Below are 26,771 nucleotides of genomic sequence, written 5' to 3' on the forward strand. Positions count from 1 at the left end.
GTGACTTCCAGCAGTGGTCAGCAGGAGTAGCACCATGGAGGAACAGGGGACAGGGGAGGTTATTATTTCCCAGCACCACCACCTTCCTCCCCTATTTAAATTTGGAGGGACTTCTCCTTTAAGACGGCTCAGTGTGAACACTGCCATACACACCCCTCTCGGAGATGGTGCGTTATAGACCCACAATGGCGGCAAATGTTACCGAATGTTAGATGAAGGACACTACAAGAGATCCTGAGCGGTGACAGAGACCGAGGGGAAGAGCACGAGGTCAGCAGAAGACTCTACAGACACCAAACCCTCTGTCCGTGTGCACACTATGGAGAAGCAAAGACGACGGACGTGGTGGTAGAAGAGACCACCACTGCTCAATCAGACATGGTGGCCGCTAGAGACCAGAGATTAGCGAATCGCTTTGATCAGCGACTGACTTATCAGCCGGCCGCCTTTCCACCCTGCTCTGCTCCAGCTCGGGTGGATAGGGAGGAGTTTCCCAGGACTGGACACAGCTTTTTCCCGACCCCCGGAGAGAAGCGGCAGGGAGAAGGGCAGAGATGAGAGGCAGCAGGCTGATAAGTCGCTTGCTGATCAACCATATCGATTGGCTTCATTTAGTTGGGCGAATAACTCAACTCTACTGGAGACCATAGAAGGTTCCTCCCCCATCCATGGGAAAATATAGCCGGAGGAGGAAGAAGAGAACAAGAAAGCACCAATGTACAACACATAAGAGGAAGAAGAGCCCCCTGCCCAGCTGAGCAGCATGGTGAAGGGGGAACGGCCATGGTTTGGGGGCTTTGTATCTGGGGACTTGGATCCCTTGTGATCACTGAGAGGACAATGACATCATGAGTGGACGTCAGATGAGAAGAACGGCCCCCCCACAACCTCAAGCTGCAAGAACGACCCAAAAGGACAATCACCTAAAGGATGATGGGAGTGATGATACACTGTGTGTGATAGGAGATTAGAGTGTCAGCTCCTGGGGTCAGGGAGGATGATGGGAGTGATGATACACTGTGTGTGATAGGAGATTAGAGTGTCAGCTCCTGGGGTCAGGGAGGAGGATGATGGGAGTGATGGTACACTGTGTGTGATAGGAGATTAGAGTGTCAGCTCCTGGGGTCAGGGAGGATGATGGGAGTGATGATACACTGTGTGTGATAGTAGAGTGTCAGCTCCTGGGGTCACGGAGGATGATGGGAGTGATGGTACACTGTGTGTGATAGGAGATTAGAGTGTCAGCTCCTGGGGTCAGGGAGGATGATGGGAGTGATGATACACTGTGTGTGATAGGAGATTAGAGTGCCAGCTCCTGGGGTCAGGGAGGAGGATGGGAGTGATGATACACTGTGTGTGATAGGAGATTAGAGTGTCAGCTCCTGGGGTCAGGGAGGAGGATGATGGGAGTGATGATACACTGTGTGTGATAGGAGATTAGAGTGTCAGCTCCTGGGGTCAGGGAGGATGATGGGAGTGATGATACACTGTGTGTGATAGGAGATTAGAGTGTCAGCTCCTGGGGTCAGGGAGGATGATGGGAGTGATGATACACTGTGTGTGATAGGAGATTAGAGTGTCAGCTCCTGGGGTCAGGGAGGATGATGGGAGTGATGGTACACTGTGTGTGATAGGAGATTAGAGTGTCAGCTGCTGGGGTCAGGGATGATGGGAGTGATGATACACTGTGTGTGATAGGAGATTAGAGTGTCAGCTCCTGGGGTCAGGGAGGAGGATGGGAGTGATGATACACTGTGTGTGATAGGAGATTAGAGTGTCAGCTACTGGGGTCAGGGAGGATGATGGGAGTGATGGTACACTGTGTGTGATAGGAGATTAGAGTGTCAGCTCCTGGGGTCAGGGAGGAGGATGGGAGTGATGATACACTGTGTGTGATAGGAGATTAGAGTGTCAGCTCCTGGGGTCAGGGATGATGGGAGTGATGATACACTGTGTGTGATAGGAGATTAGAGTGTCAGCTCCTGGGGTCAGGGATGATGGGAGTGATGATATGCTCCTCAGTGTCTCCGCTCCTTATTAGTACACATGGCGGGGTGTGTGAGTCTCCGGTGTCTCCAGCAGCTGCGGCTGACATCACTCTCCCCGTATACGGCTGCAGCCCAGACGCCGCCCCTTAGCTTCCCCCTCCCATGTAGGATAATAGTGTTGTCACCTCGTACAATGTGCGGTGGGCGAACACGGGGGGGGGGGGGGGGTTTGGTGGGTCTGAGGAGATTAGGAATGGATAATCTTGGAGAGTCATCCCCCTCCTCCCCATACACTGCAGGTACTCCCCCTCCTCCCCATACACCGCCAGGTACTCCCCCTCCTCCCCATACACCGCCAGGTACTCCCCTTCCTCCCCATACACCGCCAGGTACTCCCCCTCCTCCCCATACACCGCCAGGTTCTCCCCTTCCTCCCCATACACCGCCAGGTTCTCCCCTTCCTCCCCATACACTGCCAGGTACACCCCCTCCTCCCCATACACCGCCAGGTACTCCCCTTCCTCCCCATACACCGCCAGGTTCTCCCCTTTCTCACTTACACAGGGATCACTTTGCAGGATCCAGTTACTGACAGTATAATGACTACGTGTAGGGGTGTGAATACTTTTACAGTCTCCGCTAGTAACGTTTAGCACTGTAAGGTCAGTAATTATAGATGAGTAAGGGCACACTCCTCCCTCCGTGTACGCAGCCGGCTGCGCGGTTACCAGATGATCCGGTCCAATAAATGCCACATGATTATGACCTCGGACGCTCCATAACCGGCACGTGACTAATGAATCACATGACCTGCGGTGCTCGGGGTTCCTGAACATTTATAGTGGTACGCTCTTGCATTATAGGTGGGGCACCAGCTTAGGACCGGAGAAGTAATTCTGAGCGCTCCCGCCATATGCCCAGGGCTGTGTCCATGTTTTCCAGGACTCCCTAGGGCGGCATCCAACCTGGGCAGTCACAAGGAATCACATGACCAGTGTCGAACCTGAACAGTCTGAGAGGTCCGTCCATCACTATCTGGGGTCACACCCGCATATTCCTGGCGGCCTTTATACTTCTCGCACAATAAATACTAATTGCTGGGGACTAACGGAGGATTGCGGCGGAGGTGGGGGGCTTTGGCACATAACATGCTTACCTGTGTCGGCGCTGTGCCCCATCACCGGGCTCCGGTACCCTCCCGGGTGTCCTCTTCTGCCTGTTTCTTGGTACTTTTAGACTCAGGCTGAACGTCACAAGAGGGTGGGGTTTAGAGTGCTCAACCGATAAGTGACTGCAGCGGTGTCCCACCTTAGTCACTGACTGGCGAGTTGTGACGTGGCCGGAGAGCTGAGAAGACAGTGGGCTGGGATCCCGGAGAAGAACGCGGTGCTACATGGGCACCAGGACAGGTAAGTATGGCTTCCTTTTATGTTCCCCTAGACCCAACAATTTTTTTTGGCGCTGTGACAGACTTCCCCTTTAAAGAAGCCAAATCTGTGGAGTCAGCTGATCCCCGGGGCGGCTTCAGTCTAAGGGGAGGTCCAGTTAGGAAGGTGGCAAATCTGTCCCAGCACTAATGGCTATTACCACTCACAACCTAATGTACCCCAAGGACTCAGATACGGGAGATCCGCAGCGTAGCCGAGATACATGAATCCTCATATACTTGGTATATAACTACTGGCCAACAAACCGGACCATAGAGCATGGAGATGTAAGATGAAGCCCCCTGAGGAGCACACTCCTGGACGAGGGGATGAAGGCTGGATGATACAGGAGGAGAGAAGTATGGGCACATCTAAGGACGGACGTTCTCAACACCCAGAGATCGAAAGGAACAAGATCCTCAACAAGGACACAACCTGAGGCCCCATCTTATTCTCATCGTGAGAAGGTCCAAGTCAACAGAGGAGGAAGAAGATCACAAGTGTCCATGGACGTGCAGCACACACAGCACACAACCTGGTGGTTGGGTGATCGGCCTCTAGAGAAGGCCAGGTGGAGACCACAACGTCCTCAACACCACTTCACGGACCACAAGACGGTCACAGTCCTAAACGTTAGGAGTCAGTAGAAACCAGTAGAAACCACCATGAACAGGAAAAACGAGGAAATCAGAGTAGAATCTTTCTATGAGCTGCTGCCCGGACTCCTGGGAGTCCCCCGACCCTGTATACTACTACAGGTGCCTGATATATATGAGCTGCTGCCCGGACTCCTGGGAGTCCCCCGACCCTGTATACTACTACAGGTGCCTGATATATATGAGCTGCTGCCCGGACTCCTGGGAGTCCCCCGACCCTGTATACTACTACAGGTGCCTGATATATATGAGCTGTTGCCCGGACTCCTGGGAGTCCCCCGACCCTGTATACTACTACAGGTGCCTGATATATATGAGCTGCTGCCCGGACTCCTGGGAGTCCCCCGACCCTGTATACTACTACAGGTGCCTGATATATATGAGCTGCTGCCTGGACTCCTGGGAGTCCCCCGACCCTGTATACTACTACAGGTGCCTGATATATATGAGCTGTTGCCCGGACTCCTGGGAGTCCCCCGACCCTGTATACTACTACAGGTGCCTGATATATATGAGCTGTTGCCCGGACTCCTGGGAGTCCCCCGACCCTGTATACTACTACAGGTGCCTGATATATATGAGCTGCTGCCCGGACTCCTGGGAGTCCCCCGACCCTGTATACTACTACAGGTGCCTGATATATATGAGCTGCTGCCCGGACTCCTGGGAGTCCCCCGACCCTGTATACTACTACAGGTGCCTGATATATATGAGCTGCTGCCCGGACTCCTGGGAGTCCCCCGACCCTGTATACTACTACAGGTGCCTGATATATATGAGCTGCTGCCGGACTCCTGGGAGTCCCCCGACCCTGTGTACTACTACAGGTGCCTGATATATATGACACCAGTGCCCGGACTCCTGGGAGTCCCCCGACCCTGTATACTACTACAGGTGCCTGATATATATGACACCAGCAGATTCATGACTGAGAGGAACGTTACCTCACAGGAGACATAAGAGACAAAAGCTGCTGCGCCTGTAGTCCGCCTCGTACCGCAGAGCTCCTCCATAATTCATGGTAATAAGCAGGTGGAGGTGAGAACTATAACCAGAGCCAGAAACGGTAACAGGAGCGACCGACTGTCCGCAACACTACCTGCCCCTCATACATAATAATAAGGACCTGTATATACTATCGTACTGTGTATAATACTCTGCTCCCGGCCTCTCTATACTGTATATAATACTCTGCTCCCGGCCTCTCCATACTGTACATAATACTCTGCTCCCGGCCTCTCACATACACCTCTCTATACTGTACATAATACTCTGCTCCCGGCCTCTCCATACTGTATATTATACTCTGCTCCCGGCCTCTCTATACTGTATATAATACTCTGCTCCCGGCCTCTCTATACTGTATATAATACTCTGCTCCCGGCCTCTCACATACACCTCTCCATACTGTATATAATACTCTGCTCCCGGCCTCTCCATACTGTATATAATACTCTGCTCCCGGCCTCTCCATACTGTATATAATACTCTGCTCCCGGCCTCTCCATACTGTATATTATACTCTGCTCCCGGCCTCTCACATACACCTCTCCATACTGTATATAATACTCTGCTCCCGGCCTCTCCATACTGTATATTATACTCTGCTCCCGGCCTCTCACATACACCTCTCCATACTGTATATAATACTCTGCTCCCGGCCTCTCACATACACCCGCCCCATACTGTACATAATACTCTGCTCCCGGCCTCTCACATACACCCGCCCCATACTGTATATAATACTCTGCTCCCGGCCTCTCACATACACCTCTCCATACTGTATATAATACTCTGCTCCCGGCCTCTCACATACACCGCCCTGTACTGTACATTATACTCTGCTCCCGGCCTCTCACATACTGTATATAATACTCTGCTCCCGGCCTCTCACATACACCTCTCCATACTGTACATAATACTCTGCTCCCGGCCTCTCACATACACCCGCCCCATACTGTATATAATACTCTGCTCCCGGCCTCTCACATACACCCGCCCCATACTGTATATAATACTCTGCTCCCGGCCTCTCACATACACCTCTCCATACTGTACAGAATACTCTGCTCCCGGCCTCTCACATACACCCGCCCCATACTGTACATAATACTCTGCTCCCGGCCTCTCACATACACCCGCCCCATACAGTATATAATACTCTGCTCCCGGCCTCTCCATACTGTATATAATACTCTGCTCCCAGCCTCTCCATACTGTATATAATACTCTGCTCCCGGCCTCTCCATACTGTACATAATACTCTGCTCCCGGCCTCTCTATACTGTATATAATACTCTGCTCCCGACCTCTCCATACTGTACATAATACTCTGCTCCCGGCCTCTCCATACTGTACATAATACTCTGCTCCCGGCCTCTCTATACTGTACATAATACTCTGCTCCCGGCCTCTCTATACTGTATATAATACTCTGCTCCCGACCTCTCCATACTGTACATAATACTCTGCTCCCGGCCTCTCCATACTGTACATAATACTCTGCTCCCGGCCTCTCACATACACCTTTCCATACTGTATATAATACTCTGCTCCCGGCCTCTCCATACTGTACATAATACTCTGCTCCCGGCCTCTCACATACACCCGCCCCATACAGTATATAATCCTTTGCTCCCGGCACATGGTCCTGGTGATTATACTATACACATATAGTGTGAATAAGCTGAGGTGAATGGCGGATACAAAGTACACCACCAGTAATGATAAGAGCCGGTTGTGGCCCTGTGTGTATACAGGGAGAGGTGCAGAGTGCTTCTTGTGATTGGAACAGGGTGGGGTTCCCCAGGGTCACAGGAAACCCTGCCAGAAGCCAACGTCAGGATAGAGAGAACCTGAGTCTGGTGACGTCTGCCAGGAGATGTGTGGTCCGGGAGTGGACCCTATCTATCCGGTGACGCCAGGAACCCCGATCACAGTCACTCATATGGAATGAAACAGGGCCAGAAGGAGACGGCTCCATATAAGAGAAGATCCCAGCCCCCCGAGCCCGTCTGCCTGCCCGATAGTAACCGGCAGTCTGAGCCGCAGCCAGAGCGCTGAGTATTTATATACAGCAACCAGATACAGAGGCGACATACGGAAATCCTCACTTCTGACTATAAACACAAGACCCCGACACCCCCCTATCCCTCACCAAGTACAAATACAAGACCCCGACACCCACCTCTCCCTCACAGAGTACAAATACAAGACCCCGACACCCACCTCTCCCTTACCGAGTACAAATACAAGACCCCGACACCCACCTCTCCCTCACCGAGTACAAATACAAGACCCCGACACCCACCTCTCCCTCACCGAGTACAAATACAAGACCCCGACACCCACCTCTCCCTCACCGAGTACAAACACAAGACCCCAACACCCACCTATCCCTCGCCAAGTACAAACACAAGACCCCGACTACCCCCTATCCCTCACAGAGTACAAATACAAGACCCTGACACCCACCTATCCCTTACAGAGTACAAATACAAGACCCTGACACCCACCTCTCCCTTACAGAGTACAAATACAAGACCCAGACACCCACCTCTCCCTCACCGAGTACAAACACAAGACCCCAACACCCACCTATCCCTCGCCAAGTACAAACACAAGACCCTGACACCCACCTCTCCCTCACCGAGTACAAACACAAGACCCCGACACCCACCTCTCCCTCACTAAGTACAAACACAAGACCCCGACACCCACCTCTCCCTCACTAAGTACAAACACAAGACCCTGACACCCACCTATCCCTCGCCAAGTACAAACACAAGACCCCGACACCCACCTCTCCCTCACCGAGTACAAACACAAGACCCAGACACCCACCTCTCCCTCACCGAGTACAAATACAAGACCCCGACACCCCCCTATCCCTCACCGAGTACAAACACAAGACCCCGACACCCACCTCTCCCTCACCGAGTACAAATACAAGACCCTGACACCCACCTCTCCCTCACTAAGTACAAATACAAGACCCTGACACCCACCTCTGCCTCACTAAGTACAAACACAAGACCCCGACACCCACCTCTCCCTCACCGAGTACAAATACAAGACCCCGACACCCACCTCTCCCTTACCGAGTACAAATACAAGACCCAGACACCCACCTCTCCCTCACCGAGTACAAATACAAGACCCAGACACCCACCTCTCCCTCACTAAGTACAAACACAAGACCCTGACACCCACCTCTCCCTCACCGAGTACAAATACAAGACCCCGACACCCACCTCTCCCTCGCCAAGCACAAATACAAGACCCCGACTACCCCCTATCCCTCACAGAGTACAAATACAAGACCCTGACACCCACCTATCCCTCACCGAGTACAAATACAAGACCCTGACACCCACCTATCCCTCACCGAGTACAAATACAAGACCCTCACAACCACCTATGCCTCGCCGAGTACAAATACAAGACCCTGACACCCACCTATCCCTCACCGAGTACAAATACAAGACCCTCACAACCACCTATGCCTCGCCGAGTACAGATATATGACACTCACAACCACCTATGCCTCGCCGAGTACAGATATATGACACTCACAACCACCTATGCCTCGCCGAGTACAAATACAAGACCCTCACAACCACCTATGCCTCGCCGAGTACAAACACAAGACCCTCACAACCAGTTATCCCATACCGAGTACAGATATATGACCCTCACACCCACCTATCCATCACCAAGTACAAATACACCCTCACACCCACCTATCCATCACCAAGTACAAATACACCCTCACACCCACCTATCCATCACCAAGTACAAATACACCCTCACAACCGCCTATTCCTCACCGAGTACAAACACAAGACCCTCACAACCAGCTATCCTTCACCGAGTACAGATATATCACACTCACAACCAGCTATCCCTTACCAAGTACAAAACACAAGACCCCTGACACCCACCTATCCCCTCCCATACTTGATTTTATGAAGCCATCCAGGGCATTATATAAAAGTAGATATTGCACAATCACATATACACCACCACTGGACCCACCTCGGGTCTGCCCATGTCATAGACTACATTCTATGCACAGGCCAATTCCGTCGTCCATCCAAAGAATGAACGTCCGCAAGCAGCGGATTCCGCAACATATTTTCCAAAGTGTGCACATACCCATCCATTACCCTAAAAGACCCTTATATATCAAGCAACCGCTATAACCCGGCCCCCAAGAAGCTAATGCTACACCCCTATCACCACCAACCCACAGATGATCCTCCATAACCACCATCTATATTACCACCAACCCCCACCATTTTCTCATAGGCCCCTGACGAGTCCCTCCCGTCTCACTGTATTAGGTGTTAGCAGTCAGATCTGGGAGGAAAACAGTAAAAGGCGCCAGATGCAAATCCTCCGAGTCTGACATAAGCCCCTTATTACGGCATTAAGACGCCCTGGTAAAGTGAACGCTCAGCACGGATTAACCCTGTCATAACCTGAACAACAGACCTGACGCTTTCCTTAGGATGATAAAGGTGTAAATCACCATCAGCAAAGTGACACGTGCCTCTCTACGGCCTCATCTAACATCTCAACCACAAAGGTTTATTTGTACTGATCCCGAGGGAGACGCGTTCACCTAGGGGTACTACATCTATGTTATTTGGTCTGTATTCACACGGGGATGTCTGGGTCTAGATGCTGCCAGCTCCTTCATACATAAACCATCAGCTCTACCAGCTATAATACAGCATCACCTCTACCAGCTACAATACACCATCACTCCTACCAGCTATAATACAGCATCACCTCTACCAGCTACAATACACCATCAGCTCTACCAGCTATATACACCATCACCTCTACCAGCTATATACACCATCACCTCTACCAGCTATATACACCATCACCTCTACCAGCTATATACACCATCACTCCTACCAGCTACAATACACCATCAGCTCTACCAGCTATAATACACCATCACCTCTACCAGCTATATTACACCATCAGCTCTACCAGCTATATACACCATCACCTCTACCAGCTACAATACACCATCACCTCTACCAGCTATAATACACCATCACCTCTACCAGCTATATTACACCATCAGCTCTACCAGCTATATACACCATCACCTCTACCAGCTACAATACACCATCACCTCTACCAGCTATAATACACCATCACTCCTACCAGCTACAATACACCATCACCTCTACCAGCTACAATACACCATCACCTCTACCAGCTATATACACCATCAGCTCTACCAGCTATATACCATCACCTCTACCAGCTACAATACACCATCACCTCTACCAGCTATAATACACCATCACCTCTACCAGCTATAATACACCATCACTCCTACCAGCTATAATACACCATCACCTCTACCAGCTACAATACACCATCACCTCTACCAGCTATATACACCATCAGCTCTACCAGCTACAATACACCATCACCTCTACCAGCTATATACACCATCAGCTCTACCAGCTATATACACCATCACCTCTACCAGCTATATACACCATCACCTCTACCAGCTATAATACACCATCACCTCTACCAGCTATATACACCATCAGCTCTACCAGCTACAATACACCATCAGCTCTACCAGCTATATACACCATCACCTCTACCAGCTATAATACACCATCACTCCTACCAGCTACAATACACCATCAGCTCTACCAGCTATATACACCATCACCTCTACCAGCTATATACACCATCACTCCTACCAGCTACAATACACCATCACCTCTACCAGCTACAATACACCATCACCTCTACCAGCTACAATACACCATCACCTCTACCAGCTATATACACCATCAGCTCTACCAGCTATATACACTATCACCTCTACCAGCTACAATACACCATCAGCTCTACCAGCTATATACACCATCACCTCTACCAGCTATATACACCATCACCTCTACCAGCTACAATACACCATCAGCTCTACCAGCTATAATACACCATCACTCCTACCAGCTATAATACAGCATCACCTCTACCAGCTACAATACACCATCACTCCTACCAGCTATATACACCATTACCTCTACCAGCTATAATACACCATCACCTCTACCAGCTACAATACACCATCAGCTCTACCAGCTATATACACCATCACCTCTACCAGCTATATACACCATCACCTCTACCAGCTATATACACCATCACCTCTACCAGCTATATACACCATCACTCCTACCAGCTACAATACACCATCAGCTCTACCAGCTATATACACCATCACCTCTACCAGCTATATTACACCATCAGCTCTACCAGCTATATACACCATCACCTCTACCAGCTACAATACACCATCACCTCTACCAGCTATAATACACTATCACTCCTACCAGCTATATACACCATCACTCCTACCAGCTACAATACACCATCACCTCTACCAGCTATAATACACCATCACTCCTACCAGCTATATACACCATCACTCCTACCAGCTACAATACACCATCACCTCTACCAGCTATATACACCATCACCTCTACCAGCTATAATACACCATCACTCCTACCAGCTACAATACACCATCACCTCTACCAGCTATAATACACCATCACCTCTACCAGCTATATACACTATCACCTCTACCAGCTATATACACCATCACTCCTACCAGCTATATACACCATCACCTCTACCAGCTATATACACCATCAGCTCTACCAGCTACAATACACCATCAGCTCTACCAGCTATATACACCATCACCTCTACCAGCTATAATACACCATCACTCCTACCAGCTACAATACACCATCAGCTCTACCAGCTATATACACCATCAGCTCTACCAGCTATATACACCATCACCTCTACCAGCTATATACACCATCACTCCTACCAGCTACAATACACCATCACCTCTACCAGCTACAATACACCATCACCTCTACCAGCTACAATACACCATCACCTCTACCAGCTACAATACACCATCAGCTCTACCAGCTATATACACCATCACCTCTACCAGCTACAATACACCATCACCTCTACCAGCTATAATACACCATCACTCCTACCAGCTACAATACACCATCACCTCTACCAGCTATATACACCATCAGCTCTACCAGCTATATACACTATCACCTCTACCAGCTACAATACACCATCAGCTCTACCAGCTATATACACCATCACTCCTACCAGCTACAATACACCATCACCTCTACCAGCTATAATACACCATCAGCTCTACCAGCTATATTACACCATCACCTCTACCAGCTACAATACACCATCAGCTCTACCAGCTATATACACCATCACCTCTACCAGCTACAATACACCATCACTCCTACCAGCTATATACACCATCACTCCTACCAGCTATATACACCATCACCTCTACCAGCTATAATACACCATCACTCCTACCAGCTATATACACCATCACCTCTACCAGCTACAATACACCATCACTCCTACCAGCTATATACACCATCACTCCTACCAGCTACAATACACCATCACCTCTACCAGCTACAATACACCATCACTCCTACCAGCTATATACACCATCACCTCTACCAGCTATAATACACCATCACCTCTACCAGCTATATACACCATCAGCTCTACCAGCTATATACACCATCACCTCTACCAGCTATATACACCATCACCTCTACCAGCTATAATACACCATCACCTCTACCAGCTACAATACACCATCAGCTCTACCAGCTATATACACCATCAGCTCTACCAGCTATATACACCATCACTCCTACCAGCTACAATACACCATCACCTCTACCAGCTATATACACCATCACCTCTACCAGCTATATACACCATCACCTCTACCAGCTATAATACACCATCACCTCTACCAGCTACAATACACCATCACCTCTACCAGCTATATACACCATCACCTCTACCAGCTATATACACCATCAGCTCTACCAGCTACAATACACCATCACCTCTACCAGCTACAATACACCATCACCTCTACCAGCTATATACACCATCAGCTCTACCAGCTATATACACCATCACCTCTACCAGCTATATACACCATCACTCCTACCAGCTATATACACCATCACCTCTACCAGCTATAATACACCATCACCTCTACCAGCTACAATACACCATCACCTCTACCAGCTACAATACACCATCACCTCTACCAGCTATAATACACCATCACCTCTACCAGCTATATACACCATCACCTCTACCAGCTATAATACACCATCACCTCTACCAGCTACAATACACCATCACCTCTACCAGCTATAATACACCATCACCTCTACCAGCTATATACACCATCACCTCTACCAGCTATAATACACCATCACCTCTACCAGCTATATACACCATCAGCTCTACCAGCTATATACACCATCACCTCTACCAGCTATATACACCATCACCTCTACCAGCTACAATACACCATCACCTCTACCAGCTACAATACACCATCACTCCTACCAGCTATATACACCATCACCTCTACCAGCTATAATACACCATCACCTCTACCAGCTATAATACACCATCACCTCTACCAGCTATATACACCATCAGCTCTACCAGCTATATACACCATCACCTCTACCAGCTATATACACCATCACCTCTACCAGCTATAATACACCATCACCTCTACCAGCTATAATACACCATCACCTCTACCAGCTACAATACACCATCAGCTCTACCAGCTATATACACCATCACTCCTACCAGCTACAATACACCATCACCTCTACCAGCTACAATACACCATCACTCCTACCAGCTACAATACACCATCACTCCTACCAGCTACAATACACCATCACCTCTACCAGCTACAATACACCATCACCTCTACCAGCTATATACACCATCACCTCTACCAGCTACAATACACCATCACCTCTACCAGCTATATACACCATCAGCTCTACCAGCTATATACACCATCAGCTCTACCAGCTACAATACACCATCACCTCTACCAGCTACAATACACCATCACCTCTACCAGCTACAATACACCATCACCTCTACCAGCTACAATACACCATCACCTCTACCAGCTATATACACCATCAGCTCTACCAGCTACAATACACCATCAGCTCTACCAGCTACAATACACCATCAGCTCTACCAGCTACAATACACCATCAGCTCTACCAGCTACAATACACCATCACCTCTACCAGCTACAATACACCATCACCTCTACCAGCTACAATACACCATCACCTCTACCAGCTACAATACACCATCAGCTCTACCAGCTACAATACACCATCACCTCTACCAGCTATATACACCATCACTCCTACCAGCTATATACACCATCACTCCTACCAGCTATAATACACCATCACCTCTACCAGCTATATACACCATCACCTCTACCAGCTACATACACCATCTGCTCTACCAGCTACAATACACCATCACTCCTACCAGCTACAATACACCATCACCTCTACCAGCTACAATACACCATCACCTCTACCAGCTATATTACACCATCACCTCTACCAGCTATATACACCATCAGCTCTACCAGCTATATACACCATCACCTCTACCAGCTACAATACACCATCACCTCTACCAGCTACAATACACCATCAGCTCTACCAGCTACAATACACCATCACTCCTACCAGCTATATTACACCATCAGCTCTACCAGCTACAATACACCATCACCTCTACCAGCTACAATACACCATCACCTCTACCAGCTATATACACCATCACCTCTACCAGCTACAATACACCATCACCTCTACCAGCTACAATACACCATCACCTCTACCAGCTATATACACCATCAGCTCTACCAGCTATATTACACCATCAGCTCTACCAGCTACAATACACCATCACCTCTACCAGCTACAATACACCATCACCTCTACCAGCTATATACACCATCACTCCTACCAGCTATATACACCATCACTCCTACCAGCTATAATACACCATCACCTCTACCAGCTACATACACCATCACTCCTACCAGCTATATACACCATCACTCCTACCAGCTATATACACTATCACCTCTACCAGCTATAATACATCAGCATCTACACATAAACTTTACACTCACATTGACACAGGGATCTCTGGGTCTAGATGGTGCATCACGGACATGACCAGTGATTAGCGTCTGTTACACCTGTCTGAAGGCTATACATATCTTACATGCAGAGCTGTATTCACTGCTCCGTACTTCTACAAAACCTGCTCTACGTATCTATACACTGGCTGCCCCTAAATCACAGACCCCCCATCTAGTGAGAGCACTGGACCTCTTTTGGACTTAAGAACTGCAACAATTCTTCTTGGCATAGAATATTTTAGGTGATGAGATCCTTCGGCAGGAACATTGGCCAACGAGCACAGGATCACTTCACACACTTCTTGCCACACATTCAGTGACGTCCTCTGAATGACCCGCTCTACCTTCTCCTCTACAGGATAAATGTCTGGGGATGTGAAGCCGGGAAGGTAGGATTAGTCTCCTTCTGCCACAGTGGAAACAACCACTAAGGAGGGAGGAACTTGGCTGACCACAATGCTTAGATAAGTCCTGGTGCCCAAATGTCCATGCGTAGGTATCAGAGTCTGCCAAGAAAACATTCCCTCTACCATTACACCTTCTCCATCAGTCTGTGTTTGAACTATTCACACCTGACAGGAAGGGCTTAATTCTGCTTATGCATTGTGCTACAGAGATCTGGATCCATGTGACCGGCCTTGTTTCTCTACGAAGATCTGGATCCATGTGACCGGCCACGTTTCTCCAAAGAGATCTGGATCCATCTGACCTACCACATTTCTCCACAGAGATCTGGATCCATTTGACCAGTCATGTTTCTCCACAGAGATCTGGATTTATTTGACCAGCCATGTTTCTCCATAGAGATCTGGATCCACCTGACCGGTCATGTTTCTCTATAGAGATCTGGATCCATTTGACCGGCCTTGTTTCTCCACAGAGATCTGGATCCATCTGACCGACCACGTTTCTCCACAGAGATCTGGATCCATTTGACCAGTCATGTTTCTCCACAGAGATCTGGATCCATTTGACCAGCCATGTTTCTCCATAGAGATTTGGATCCATCTGACCGGCCATGTTTCTCCACAGAGATCTGGACCCATCTGACCGGCCGTGTTTCTCTATAGAGATCTGGATGCATCTGACTGGCCTTGTTTCTCTATAGAGATCTGGATCCATCAGACCGGCCAAGTTTCTCTATAGAGATCTGGATCCATCAGACCGGCCATGTTTCTCTATAGAGATCTGGATCCATCAGACCGGCCAAGTTTCTCCACAGAGATCTGGATCCATCTTAACAGACCATTTTTCTTCACTGCTTAGGGCTCTATTACACGGGATGATTATTGTGCGAATTATCATTATTTTGTTCGAATTTTAAGTGTACCAGTCCTTATAAAAACATTTCACATACTGTATCAGAGACATGTCAAAAGTTTTGATCGGTCCGAGTCTGAGCACTCTCACACGTACCGATCGGGAGATAGAGCGAGGAGAGCACCGCGGCTGCAGCCATAGGAGCCCATTATAAGGGTACTATTCCACAGAACGATTATCGTGCAAAAAATCGTTATATCATTCGAATTTAAACGATAATCGTTCTGTGTAATTGCAGGCAACGATCTAAAAATCGTTTGTATGTCGTTAGATCTGAACCTAAAATTATCGTTAATCGTTCGCTGTAATTCCACATTCGTTCGCTAAAGTTCCAAATTTTTTCACTAATCGTTCAGTGTAATTGTACATTGTCCATTGTTTTGCTGGGATCAGGAGTAAACGGTCATAGTAACGATCGCAATAACAATCATAGTAACGATCGTAACTAACGACTATCGTTCTGTGTAATACGGTGAACGATTTCAGGTTAACAATAAACAATCTCGTTTGCGATCGTTTATCATTAGTCATTAATAGTTAAAAATCGCTCTGTGTAATAGGACCCTAAGTCCGACTTTTTTTTAACTCAGAGGGAAGAGTGGACGCGCTGCAGCGCATCTTCTCCCAGCTCTCTCTTCCGATCAGAACGAGTCCGAGTACTCAGATCCGGAACGATCCAAACTTCTGACATGCCTCTATGACATGTGAAAAGTTTTTTATAACGACAGGTTCACTTAAACTATAATCGTTTTGTGCACATGCAGGCAACAATCAAACGACCAACGAGAAATTGTTCATCCGTCGTCAAAATCATCATTAATCGTTCACAGTGTATTTTCACATCGTTCTTTCATTTGCTGGGATGGAGTAGACGATGGTAGTTAGGATCGGAACTAACGAATATCATTGTGTGTAATATGGTGAACGATTTCAGGTTAACGATAAATGATCTAGTTTGCAATCGTTTATCGTAAAAAAATTGGTTAGTCTAATAGACACAATGGTGTTGGAGTTGGCCTGGTGCCGTTCCCAGCAGTGATAAGGAGGGATAAGTGTGGGTCAGACATGTTAGTCAGACACCAGGGCTGCATTTGGTTGCAGTTTTCCGACTGACTTTGCCCGTTCAACAGAACAATTCTAGAACAAATTAGAAAAGTTCCACAAGACTCGCTGACAAGTTTTACTGGAGGGTTTCCCCTGATGACACTACTCTCCGTATACACTATATACTAATGAGAGAACGGTTGGCAGCCAGATCTGGGGTCACTTCTAGTCTATTTCGATCACTGGATTTTCCCAATGTGGATTCACAATAAGACTGATCCCTAGAAAACTGATCAGTGGACTTTATGCTGATCTCTGTATGGGCTGGTTATATACACCTCCTGCTGTTAGCACACAGAACCTACAATATGGGTCTGGCTGTATACACTGACTGGCATACGGAGGTGGAGAGCTCCCAGTTGTCTTGGTGGAGGGGGGGATCCCTGTGTGTTTGTCTCTGGCTCCCAGCCTAGAATCCTGCATATTACTCAATGCTGACCTCGGGCTGTCACTAAGACGGAAGCAACCAGTGACGTAACCGCAGAACGTACCCAAAAACAGCTCTGGGCCAAGAAACATACAGACTGGGGGCGTCCTATACAAACATCATATACACGGCCAGACCGGGGCCGTCCTCTACATACATCATATACACGGCCAGACCGGGGCCGTCCTCTACATACATCTTATACACGGCCAGACCGGGGCCGTCCTCTACATACATCATATACACGGCCAGACCGGGGCCGTCCTCTACATACATCATATATACAGCCAGACCGGGGCCGTCCTCTACATACATCATATACACGGCCAGACCGGGGCCGTCCTCTACATACATCATATACACGGCCAGACCGGGGGCGTCCTCTACATCCATCATATACACGGCCAGACCGGGGCCGTCCTCTACATACACCATATACACGGCCAGACCGGGGCCGTCCTCTACATACATCATATACACGGCCAGACCGGGGGCGTCCTCTACATACATCATATACACGGCCAGACCGGGGCCGTCCTCTACATACATCATATATACAGCCAGACCGGGGCCGTCCTCTACATACATCATATACACGGCCAGACCGGGGGCGTCCTCTACATACATCATATACACGGCCAGACCGGGGCCGTCCTCTACATACATCATATACACGGCCAGACCGGGGCCGTCCTCTACATACATCATATACACAGCCAGACCGGGGCCGTCCTCTACATACATCATATATACAGCCAGACCGGGGCCGTCCTCTACATACATCATATACACAGCCAGACCGGGGCCGTCCTCTACATACATCATATACACGGCCAGACCGGGGCCGTCCTCTACATACATCATATACACGGCCAGACCGGGGCCGTCCTCTACATACATCATATACACGGCCAGACCGGAGCCGTCCTCTACATCCATCATATACACGGCCAGACCGGGGCCGTCCTCTACATCCATCATATACACGGCCAGACCGGGGCCGTCCTCTACATCCATCATATACACGGCCAGACCGGGGCCGTCCTCTACATCCATCATATACACGGCCAGACCGGGGCCGTCCTCTACATCCATCATATACACGGCCAGACCGGGGCCGTCCTCTACATACATCATATACACGGCCAGACCGGGCCCGTCCTCTACATACATCATATACACGGCCAGACCGGGGCCGTCCTCTACATACATCATATACACGGCCAGACCGGGGCCGTCCTCTACATACATCATATACACGGCCAGACCGGGGCCGTCCTCTACATCCATCATATACACGGCCATACCAGGGCCGTCCTCTACATACATCATATACACGGCCAGACCGGGGGCGTCCTCTACATACATCATATATACAGCCAGACCGGGGCCGTCCTCTACATACATCATATACACGGCCAGACCGGGGCCGTCCTCTACATACATCATATACACGGCCAGACCGGGACAGAGACCACTAATGGGAGGTTATTGGGGATCAGTTATATTGGGGTACAGAGGCCAGTGATAGGAGGATATTGGGGTACAATAACCAGTGTAAGAGGAAATTGGGGTACGGTGATCAGTGATGAGAGGTTATATTGGGGTACAGAGTAAGAGGCTAGACATTACCCACACAGCAGACGTCTTGGGGGTCTCACCTTGAAGACTTCGGAGAAGAATCCGGATCCGATCTTCTCGCAGTAGAAGTCATCGATGCGGGCCAGGTTAGAGACGGCGCTGCGCAGAGCTCGGTAGGAGGAGGGGCGCAGGCGGCATGACCCTTGGGTGGTCAACATAGAGCCATGCCCATCCCCGGCATTCTCCGCATCTCCTTCTGAATCCATATCCAAGGATCGGTCACATGCTTCACATCCACAACGGAAGACACTGGGGCTTCACATGGTCCATAGGGAACAGCCGGTCCCAGAGGAGTGGCCCCCGACACACACCAGGGGCCACAGGCCAGAGCAAACCAGATATATCCACTAACTCCACCAAGGTTATCCCCATGTGCAGCTGCACCACAACCAACGACAACCCAAAACCGACACCTTCCAGGCAGCAGAATCCAAGATGGAGGCCCTCCAGGCAGCAGAATCCAAGATGGAGGCCCTCCAGGCAGCAGAATCCAAGATGGAGGCCCTCCAGGCAGCAGAATCCAAGATGGAGGCCCTCCAGGCCGCAGAATTCAAGATAGAGGCCCTCCGGTCAACAGAATCCAACATGGAGGTCCTCCAGGCAGCAGAATCCAAGATAGATGCCTTCTGGACAACAAAATCCAAGATAGCGGCCCTCCAACCAACAGAATCCAATGTGGATGCTTCTAGCCAATGGAAATCCAAGGTAGACCTCTTCCAATCTACAGGAATCCGAGATGGACGCCTTCTAGTGAACAAAATCCAAGATGGAGACCTTTAAACTAACTGACCTCTATCTAACACCCATACCGCCTCCTAACTACAGATCACCCGAATAACACCCACCTAACTACAGATCGCCCCAATAACACCCACCTAACTACAGATCTCACCAATAACACCCACCTAACTACAGATCGCCCCAATAACACCCACCTAACTACAGATCGCCCAAATAACACCCTCCTAACTACAGATCTCACCAATAACACCCTCCTAACTACAGATCTCACCAATAACACCCACCTAACTGCAGATCGCCCCAATAACACCCTCCTGTCACCTGATTAACCCCTCCTAACTACAGATCCCCCAATAACACCCTCCTGTCACCTGATTAACCCCTCCTAACTACAGATCCCCCAATAACACCCTCCTGTCACCTGATAACACCCTCCTAACTACAGATCCCCCCAATAACAACCTCCTGTCACCTGATAACACCCTCCTAACTACAGATCCCCCCAATTACACCCTCCTGTCACCTGATAACACCTTCCTAACTACAGATCCCCCAATAACACCCTCCTGTCACCTGATAACACCCTCCTGTCACCCGATAACCCCCTCCTAACTACAGATCCCCCAATAACACCCTCCTGTCACCCAATAACCCCCTCCTAACTACAGATCCCCCCAACACCCTCCTGTCATCCGATAACACCCTCCTGTCACCTGATAACCCCCTCCTAACTACAGATCCCCCAATAACACCCTCCTGTCACCTGATAACCCCCTCCTAACTACAGATCCCCCAATAACACCCTCCTGTCACCTGATAACACCCTCCTGTCACCTGATAACCCCCTCCTAACTACAGATCCCCCAATAACACCCTCCTGTCACCTGATAACACCCTCCTAACTACAGATCCCCCCAATAACACCCTCCTGTCACCTGATAACACCCTCCTAACTACAGATCCCCCCCAATAACACCCTCCTGTCCCCTGATAACACCCTCCTAACTACAGATCCCCCAATAACACCCTCCTGTCGCCTGATAACCCCCTAACTACAGATCCCCCCAATAACACCCTCCTGTCACCTGATAACCCCCTCCTAACTACAGATCCCCCAATTACACCCTCCTGTCACCTGATAACACTCTCCTAACTACAGATCCCCCCAAAAACACCCTCCTGTCACCTGATAACACCCTCCTGTCACCTGATAACACCCTCCTGTCACCTGATAACCCCCTAACTACAGATCCCCCCAATAACACCCTCCTGTCACCTGATAACCCCCTCCTAACTACAGATCCCCCAATAACACCCTCCTGTCACCTGATAACCCCCTCCTAACTACAGATCCCCCAATAACACCCTCCTGTCACCTGATAACACTCTCCTAACTACAGATCCCCAATAACACCCTCCTGTCACCTGATAACCCCCTCCTAACTACAGATCCCCCAATAACACCCTCCTGTCACCTGATAACTCCCTCCTAACTACAGATCCCCCAATAACACCCTCCTGTCACCTAATAACCCCCTCCTAACTACAGATCCCCCCAACACCCTCCTGTCACCCGATAACCCCCTCCTAACTACAGATCCCCCCCAATAACACCCTCCTGTCACCTGATAACCCCCTCCTAACTACAGATCCCCCAATAACACCCTCCTGTCACCTGATAACCCCCTCCTAACTACAGATCCCCCCAATAACACCCTCCTGTCACCTGATAACCCCCTCCTAACTACAGATCCCCCAATAACACCCTCCTGTCACCCGATAACCCCCTCCTAACTACAGATCCCCCCAATAACACCCTCCTGTCACCTGATAACCCCCTCCTAACTACAGATCCCCCCAATAACACCCTCCTGTCACCTGATAACCCCCTCCTAACTACAGATCCCCCAACACCCTCCTGTCACCTGATAACCCCCTCCTAACTACAGATCCCCCCAATAACACTCTCCTGTCACCTGATAACCCCCTCCTAACTACAGATCCCCCAATAACACCCTCCTGTCACCTGATAACACCCTCCTAACTACAGATCCCCCCAATAACACCCTCCTGTCACCTGATAACCCCCTAACTACAGATCCCCCCCAATAACACCCTCCTGTCACCTGATAACCCCCTAACTACAGATCCCCCCCAATAACACCCTCCTGTCACCTGATAACCCCCTCCTAACTACAGATCCCCCCCAATAACACCCTCCTGTCCCCTGATAACACCCTCCTAACTACAGATCCCCCCAATAACACCCTCCTGTCACCTGATAACCCCCTAACTACAGATCCCCCAATAACACCCTCCTGTCACCTGATAACACCCTCCTAACTACAGATCCCCCAATAACACCCTCCTGTCCCCTGATAACACCCTCCTAACTACAGATCCCCCCAATAACACCCTCCTAACTACAGATCCCCCAATAACACCCTCCTGTCACCTGATAACCCCCTCCTAACTACAGATCCCCCAATAACACCCTCCTGTCACCTGAAAACCCCTTCCTAACTACAGATCCCCCCCAATAACACCCTCCTGTCCCCTGATAACACCCTCCTAACTACAGATCCCCCCAACACCCTCCTGTCACCTGATAACCCCCTCCTAACTACAGATCCCCCCAATAACACCCTCCTGTCACCCGATAACCCCCTCCTAACTACAGATCCCCCCAATAACACCCTCCTGTCACCTGATAACACCCTCCTAACTACAGATCCCCCAATAACACCCTCCTGTCACCTGATAACCCCCTCCTAACTACAGATCCCCCCAATAACACCCTCCTGTCACCTGATAACCCCCTCCTAACTACAGATCCCCCCAACACCCTCCTGTCACCTGATAACCCCCTCCTAACTACAGATCCCCCCAATAACACTCTCCTGTCACCTGATAACCCCCTCCTAACTACAGATCCCCCCAATAACACCCTCCTGTCACCTGATAACCCCCTAACTACAGATCCCCCCAATAACACCCTCCTGTCACCTGATAACCCCCTAACTACAGATCCCCCCCAATAACACCCTCCTGTCCCCTGATAACACCCTCCTAACTACAGATCCCCCCAATAACACCTTCCTGTCACCTGATAACACCCTCCTAACTACAGATCCCCCCAATAACACCCTCCTGTCACCTGATAACCCCCTAACTACAGATCCCCCCCAATAACACCCTCCTGTCACCTGATAACCCCCTAACTACAGATCCCCCCCAATAACACCCTCCTGTCCCCTGATAACACCCTCCTAACTACAGATCCCCCCAATTACACCCTCCTGTCACCTGATAACACCCTCCTAACTACAGCTCCCCCAATAACACCCTCCTGTCACCTGATAACACCCTCCTAACTACAGATCCCCCCCAATAACACCCTCCTGTCACCTGATAACCCCCTCCTAACTACAGATCCCCCCAACACCCTCCTGTCCCCCAATAACACCCTCCTGTCCCCTGATAACACCCTCCTAACTACAGATCCCCCAATAACACCCTCCTGTCCCCTGATAACACCCTCCTAACTACAGATCCCCCCAATAACACCCTCCTAACTACAGATCCCCCAATAACACCCTCCTGTCACCTGATAACCCCCTCCTAACTACAGATCCCCCAATAACACCCTCCTGTCACCTGAAAACCCCTTCCTAACTACAGATCCCCCCAATAACACCCTCCTGTCCCCTGATAACACCCTCCTAACTACAGATCCCCCCAACACCCTCCTGTCACCTGATAACCCCCTCCTAACTACAGATCCCCCCAATAACACCCTCCTGTCACCTGATAACCCCCTCCTAACTACAGATCCCCCCAATAACACCCTCCTGTCACCCGATAACCCCCTCCTAACTACAGATCCCCCCAATAACACCCTCCTGTCACCTGATAACCCCCTCCTAACTACAGATCCCCCCAACACCCTCCTGTCACCTGATAACCCCCTCCTAACTACAGATCCCCCCAATAACACTCTCCTGTCACCTGATAACCCCCTCCTAACTACAGATCCCCCCAATAACACCCTCCTGTCACCTGATAACCCCCTAACTACAGATCCCCCCCAATAACACCCTCCTGTCCCCTGATAACACCCTCCTAACTACAGATCCCCCCCAATAACACCCTCCTGTCACCTGATAACCCCCTCCTAACTACAGATCCCCCCAACACCCTCCTGTCCCCCAATAACACCCTCCTGTCCCCTGATAACACCCTCCTAACTACAGATCCCCCAATAACACCCTCCTGTCCCCTGATAACACCCTCCTAACTACAGATCCCCCAATAACACCCTCCTAACTACAGATCCCCCAATAACACCCTCCTGTCACCTGATAACCCCCTCCTAACTACAGATCCCCCAATAACACCCTCCTGTCACCTGAAAACCCCTTCCTAACTACAGATCCCCCCCAATAACACCCTCCTGTCACCTGATAACCCCCTCCTAACTACAGATCCCCCCAATAACACCCTCCTGTCACCTGATAACACCCTCCTAACTACAGATCCCCCCAATAACACCCTCCTGTCACCTGATAACCCCCTCCTAACTACAGCTCCCCCAATAACACCCTCCTGTCACCTGATAACACCCTCCTGTCACCTGATAACCCCCTCCTAACTACAGCTCCCCCAATAACACCCTCCTGTCACCTGATAACACCCTCCTAACTACAGATCACCCCAATAACACCCTCCTGTCACCCGATAACCCCCTAACTACAGATCCCCCCAATAACACCCTCCTGTCACCTGATAACCCCCTCCTAACTACAGATCACCCCAATAACACCCTCCTGTCACCCGATAACCCCCTAACTACAGATCCCCCCAATAACACCCTCCTGTCACCTGATAACCCCCTCCTAACTACAGATCCCCCAATAACACCCTCCTGTCACCTGATAACCCCCTAACTACAGATCCCCCCCAATAACACCCTCCTGTCACCTGATAACCCCCTAACTACAGATCCCCCCAATAACACCCTCCTGTCACCTGATAACCCCCTCCTAACTACAGATCACCCCAATAACACCCTCCTGTCACCCGATAACCCCCTAACTACAGATCCCCCCAATAACACCCTCCTGTCACCTGATAACCCCCTAACTACAGATCCCCCAATAACACCCTCCTGTCACCTGATAACCCCCTAACTACAGATCCCCCCCAATAACACCCTCCTGTCACCTGATAACACCCTCCTGTCACCTGATAACACCCTCCTGTCACCTGATAACACCCTCCTGTCACCTGATAACACCCTCCTAACTACAGATCCCCCAATAACACCCTCCTGTCACCTGATAACACCCTCCTAACTACAGATCCCCCCAATAACACCCTCCTGTCACCTGATAACACCCTCCTAACTAAACAACACCAGGACAACACCCTCCTAACTGGCAGTCGCCCTAATAACACCCACCTGTCATCTGATCACGCCCTCCTGTCACCGTGCTAACACCCGCTGACCCGGCTCCGGTCAGGGCTCGGTCCCCGGTGCTTCGGCTTCTTCCCGCCGCAGTGCGCTTGTCTCCCGGGCCGCGTCCTTTCCGCTGCTCCCGCACTGCGATCCCGACATCCGAGCCAGGCCTCCCGGACACTGAGCCAGCGAGCAGCGGAGGCCGAGGCGGGGGCGGGGTGGGGACGGCGAGGGGGCGGGGCGAGAGGAAAGTCTCCGCCTCAAACGTCACTCCCGAAGAAGCGCGAGGATTCCGGAACTCCCGTTACCAAGGAAACGGGATCCTTCACTGAATAGAGACGGCGCGATACCGAGAAACAGTGCGATAAAGCTGGGGAGCAGACCCGAGAAGAGAGGGCCCGATACTGAGGAGAGAGGGCCCGATACTGAGGAGAATCCCATACTGAGGAGAGAGGGTCCGATACTGAGAAGAGAGGGCCCGATACTGAGGAGAATCCCATACTGAGGAGAGAGGGCCCGATACTGAGGAGAATGGGTCCGATACTGAGGAGAATGGGTCCGATACTGAGGAGAATCCCATACTGAGGAGAGAGGGTCCGATACTGAGGAGAGAGGGCCCGATACTGAGGAGAATCCCATACTGAGGAGAGAGGGTCCGATACTGAGAAGAGAGGGCCCGATACTGAGGAGAATCCCATACTGAGGAGAGAGGGCCCGATACTGAGGAGAATCCCATACTGAGGAGAGAGGGTCCGATACTGAGGAGAGAGGGTCCGATACTGAGGAGAATGGGTCCGATACTGAGGAGAGAGGGCTCGATACTGAGGAGAATCCCATACTGAGGAGATAGGGTCCAATAC

At 50.1% G+C, this 26,771-nt stretch overlaps 1 protein-coding gene across 2 annotated transcripts in view; it reads right to left on the minus strand.

Moving 5' to 3' along the window:
- The window catches only part of TESK1 (testis associated actin remodelling kinase 1), a 48,317-nt gene extending 22,179 nt beyond the window's left edge, over positions 1–26,138 (minus strand). Inside the window, exons 1-2 of one of the 2 annotated variants that reach the window (XM_069963349.1) lie at positions 25,915–26,138; positions 19,733–20,456 (exon numbers count right to left, since the gene is read on the minus strand). In XM_069963349.1, coding sequence (XP_069819450.1) covers positions 19,733–19,918 — 186 coding nt within the window. In that variant the 5' untranslated portion in view covers positions 19,919–20,456; positions 25,915–26,138. Of the gene's footprint in view, positions 1–19,732; positions 20,460–25,914 lie in introns of both variants that reach the window. The other variant, XM_069963348.1, reaches the window with a different exon arrangement.
- Positions 26,139–26,771: the final 633 nt, after the last annotated feature.

The sequence above is a fragment of the Dendropsophus ebraccatus genome, chromosome 3, assembly GCF_027789765.1.
Source record: "Dendropsophus ebraccatus isolate aDenEbr1 chromosome 3, aDenEbr1.pat, whole genome shotgun sequence".
Classification (NCBI taxonomy): Eukaryota; Metazoa; Chordata; class Amphibia; order Anura; family Hylidae; genus Dendropsophus; species Dendropsophus ebraccatus.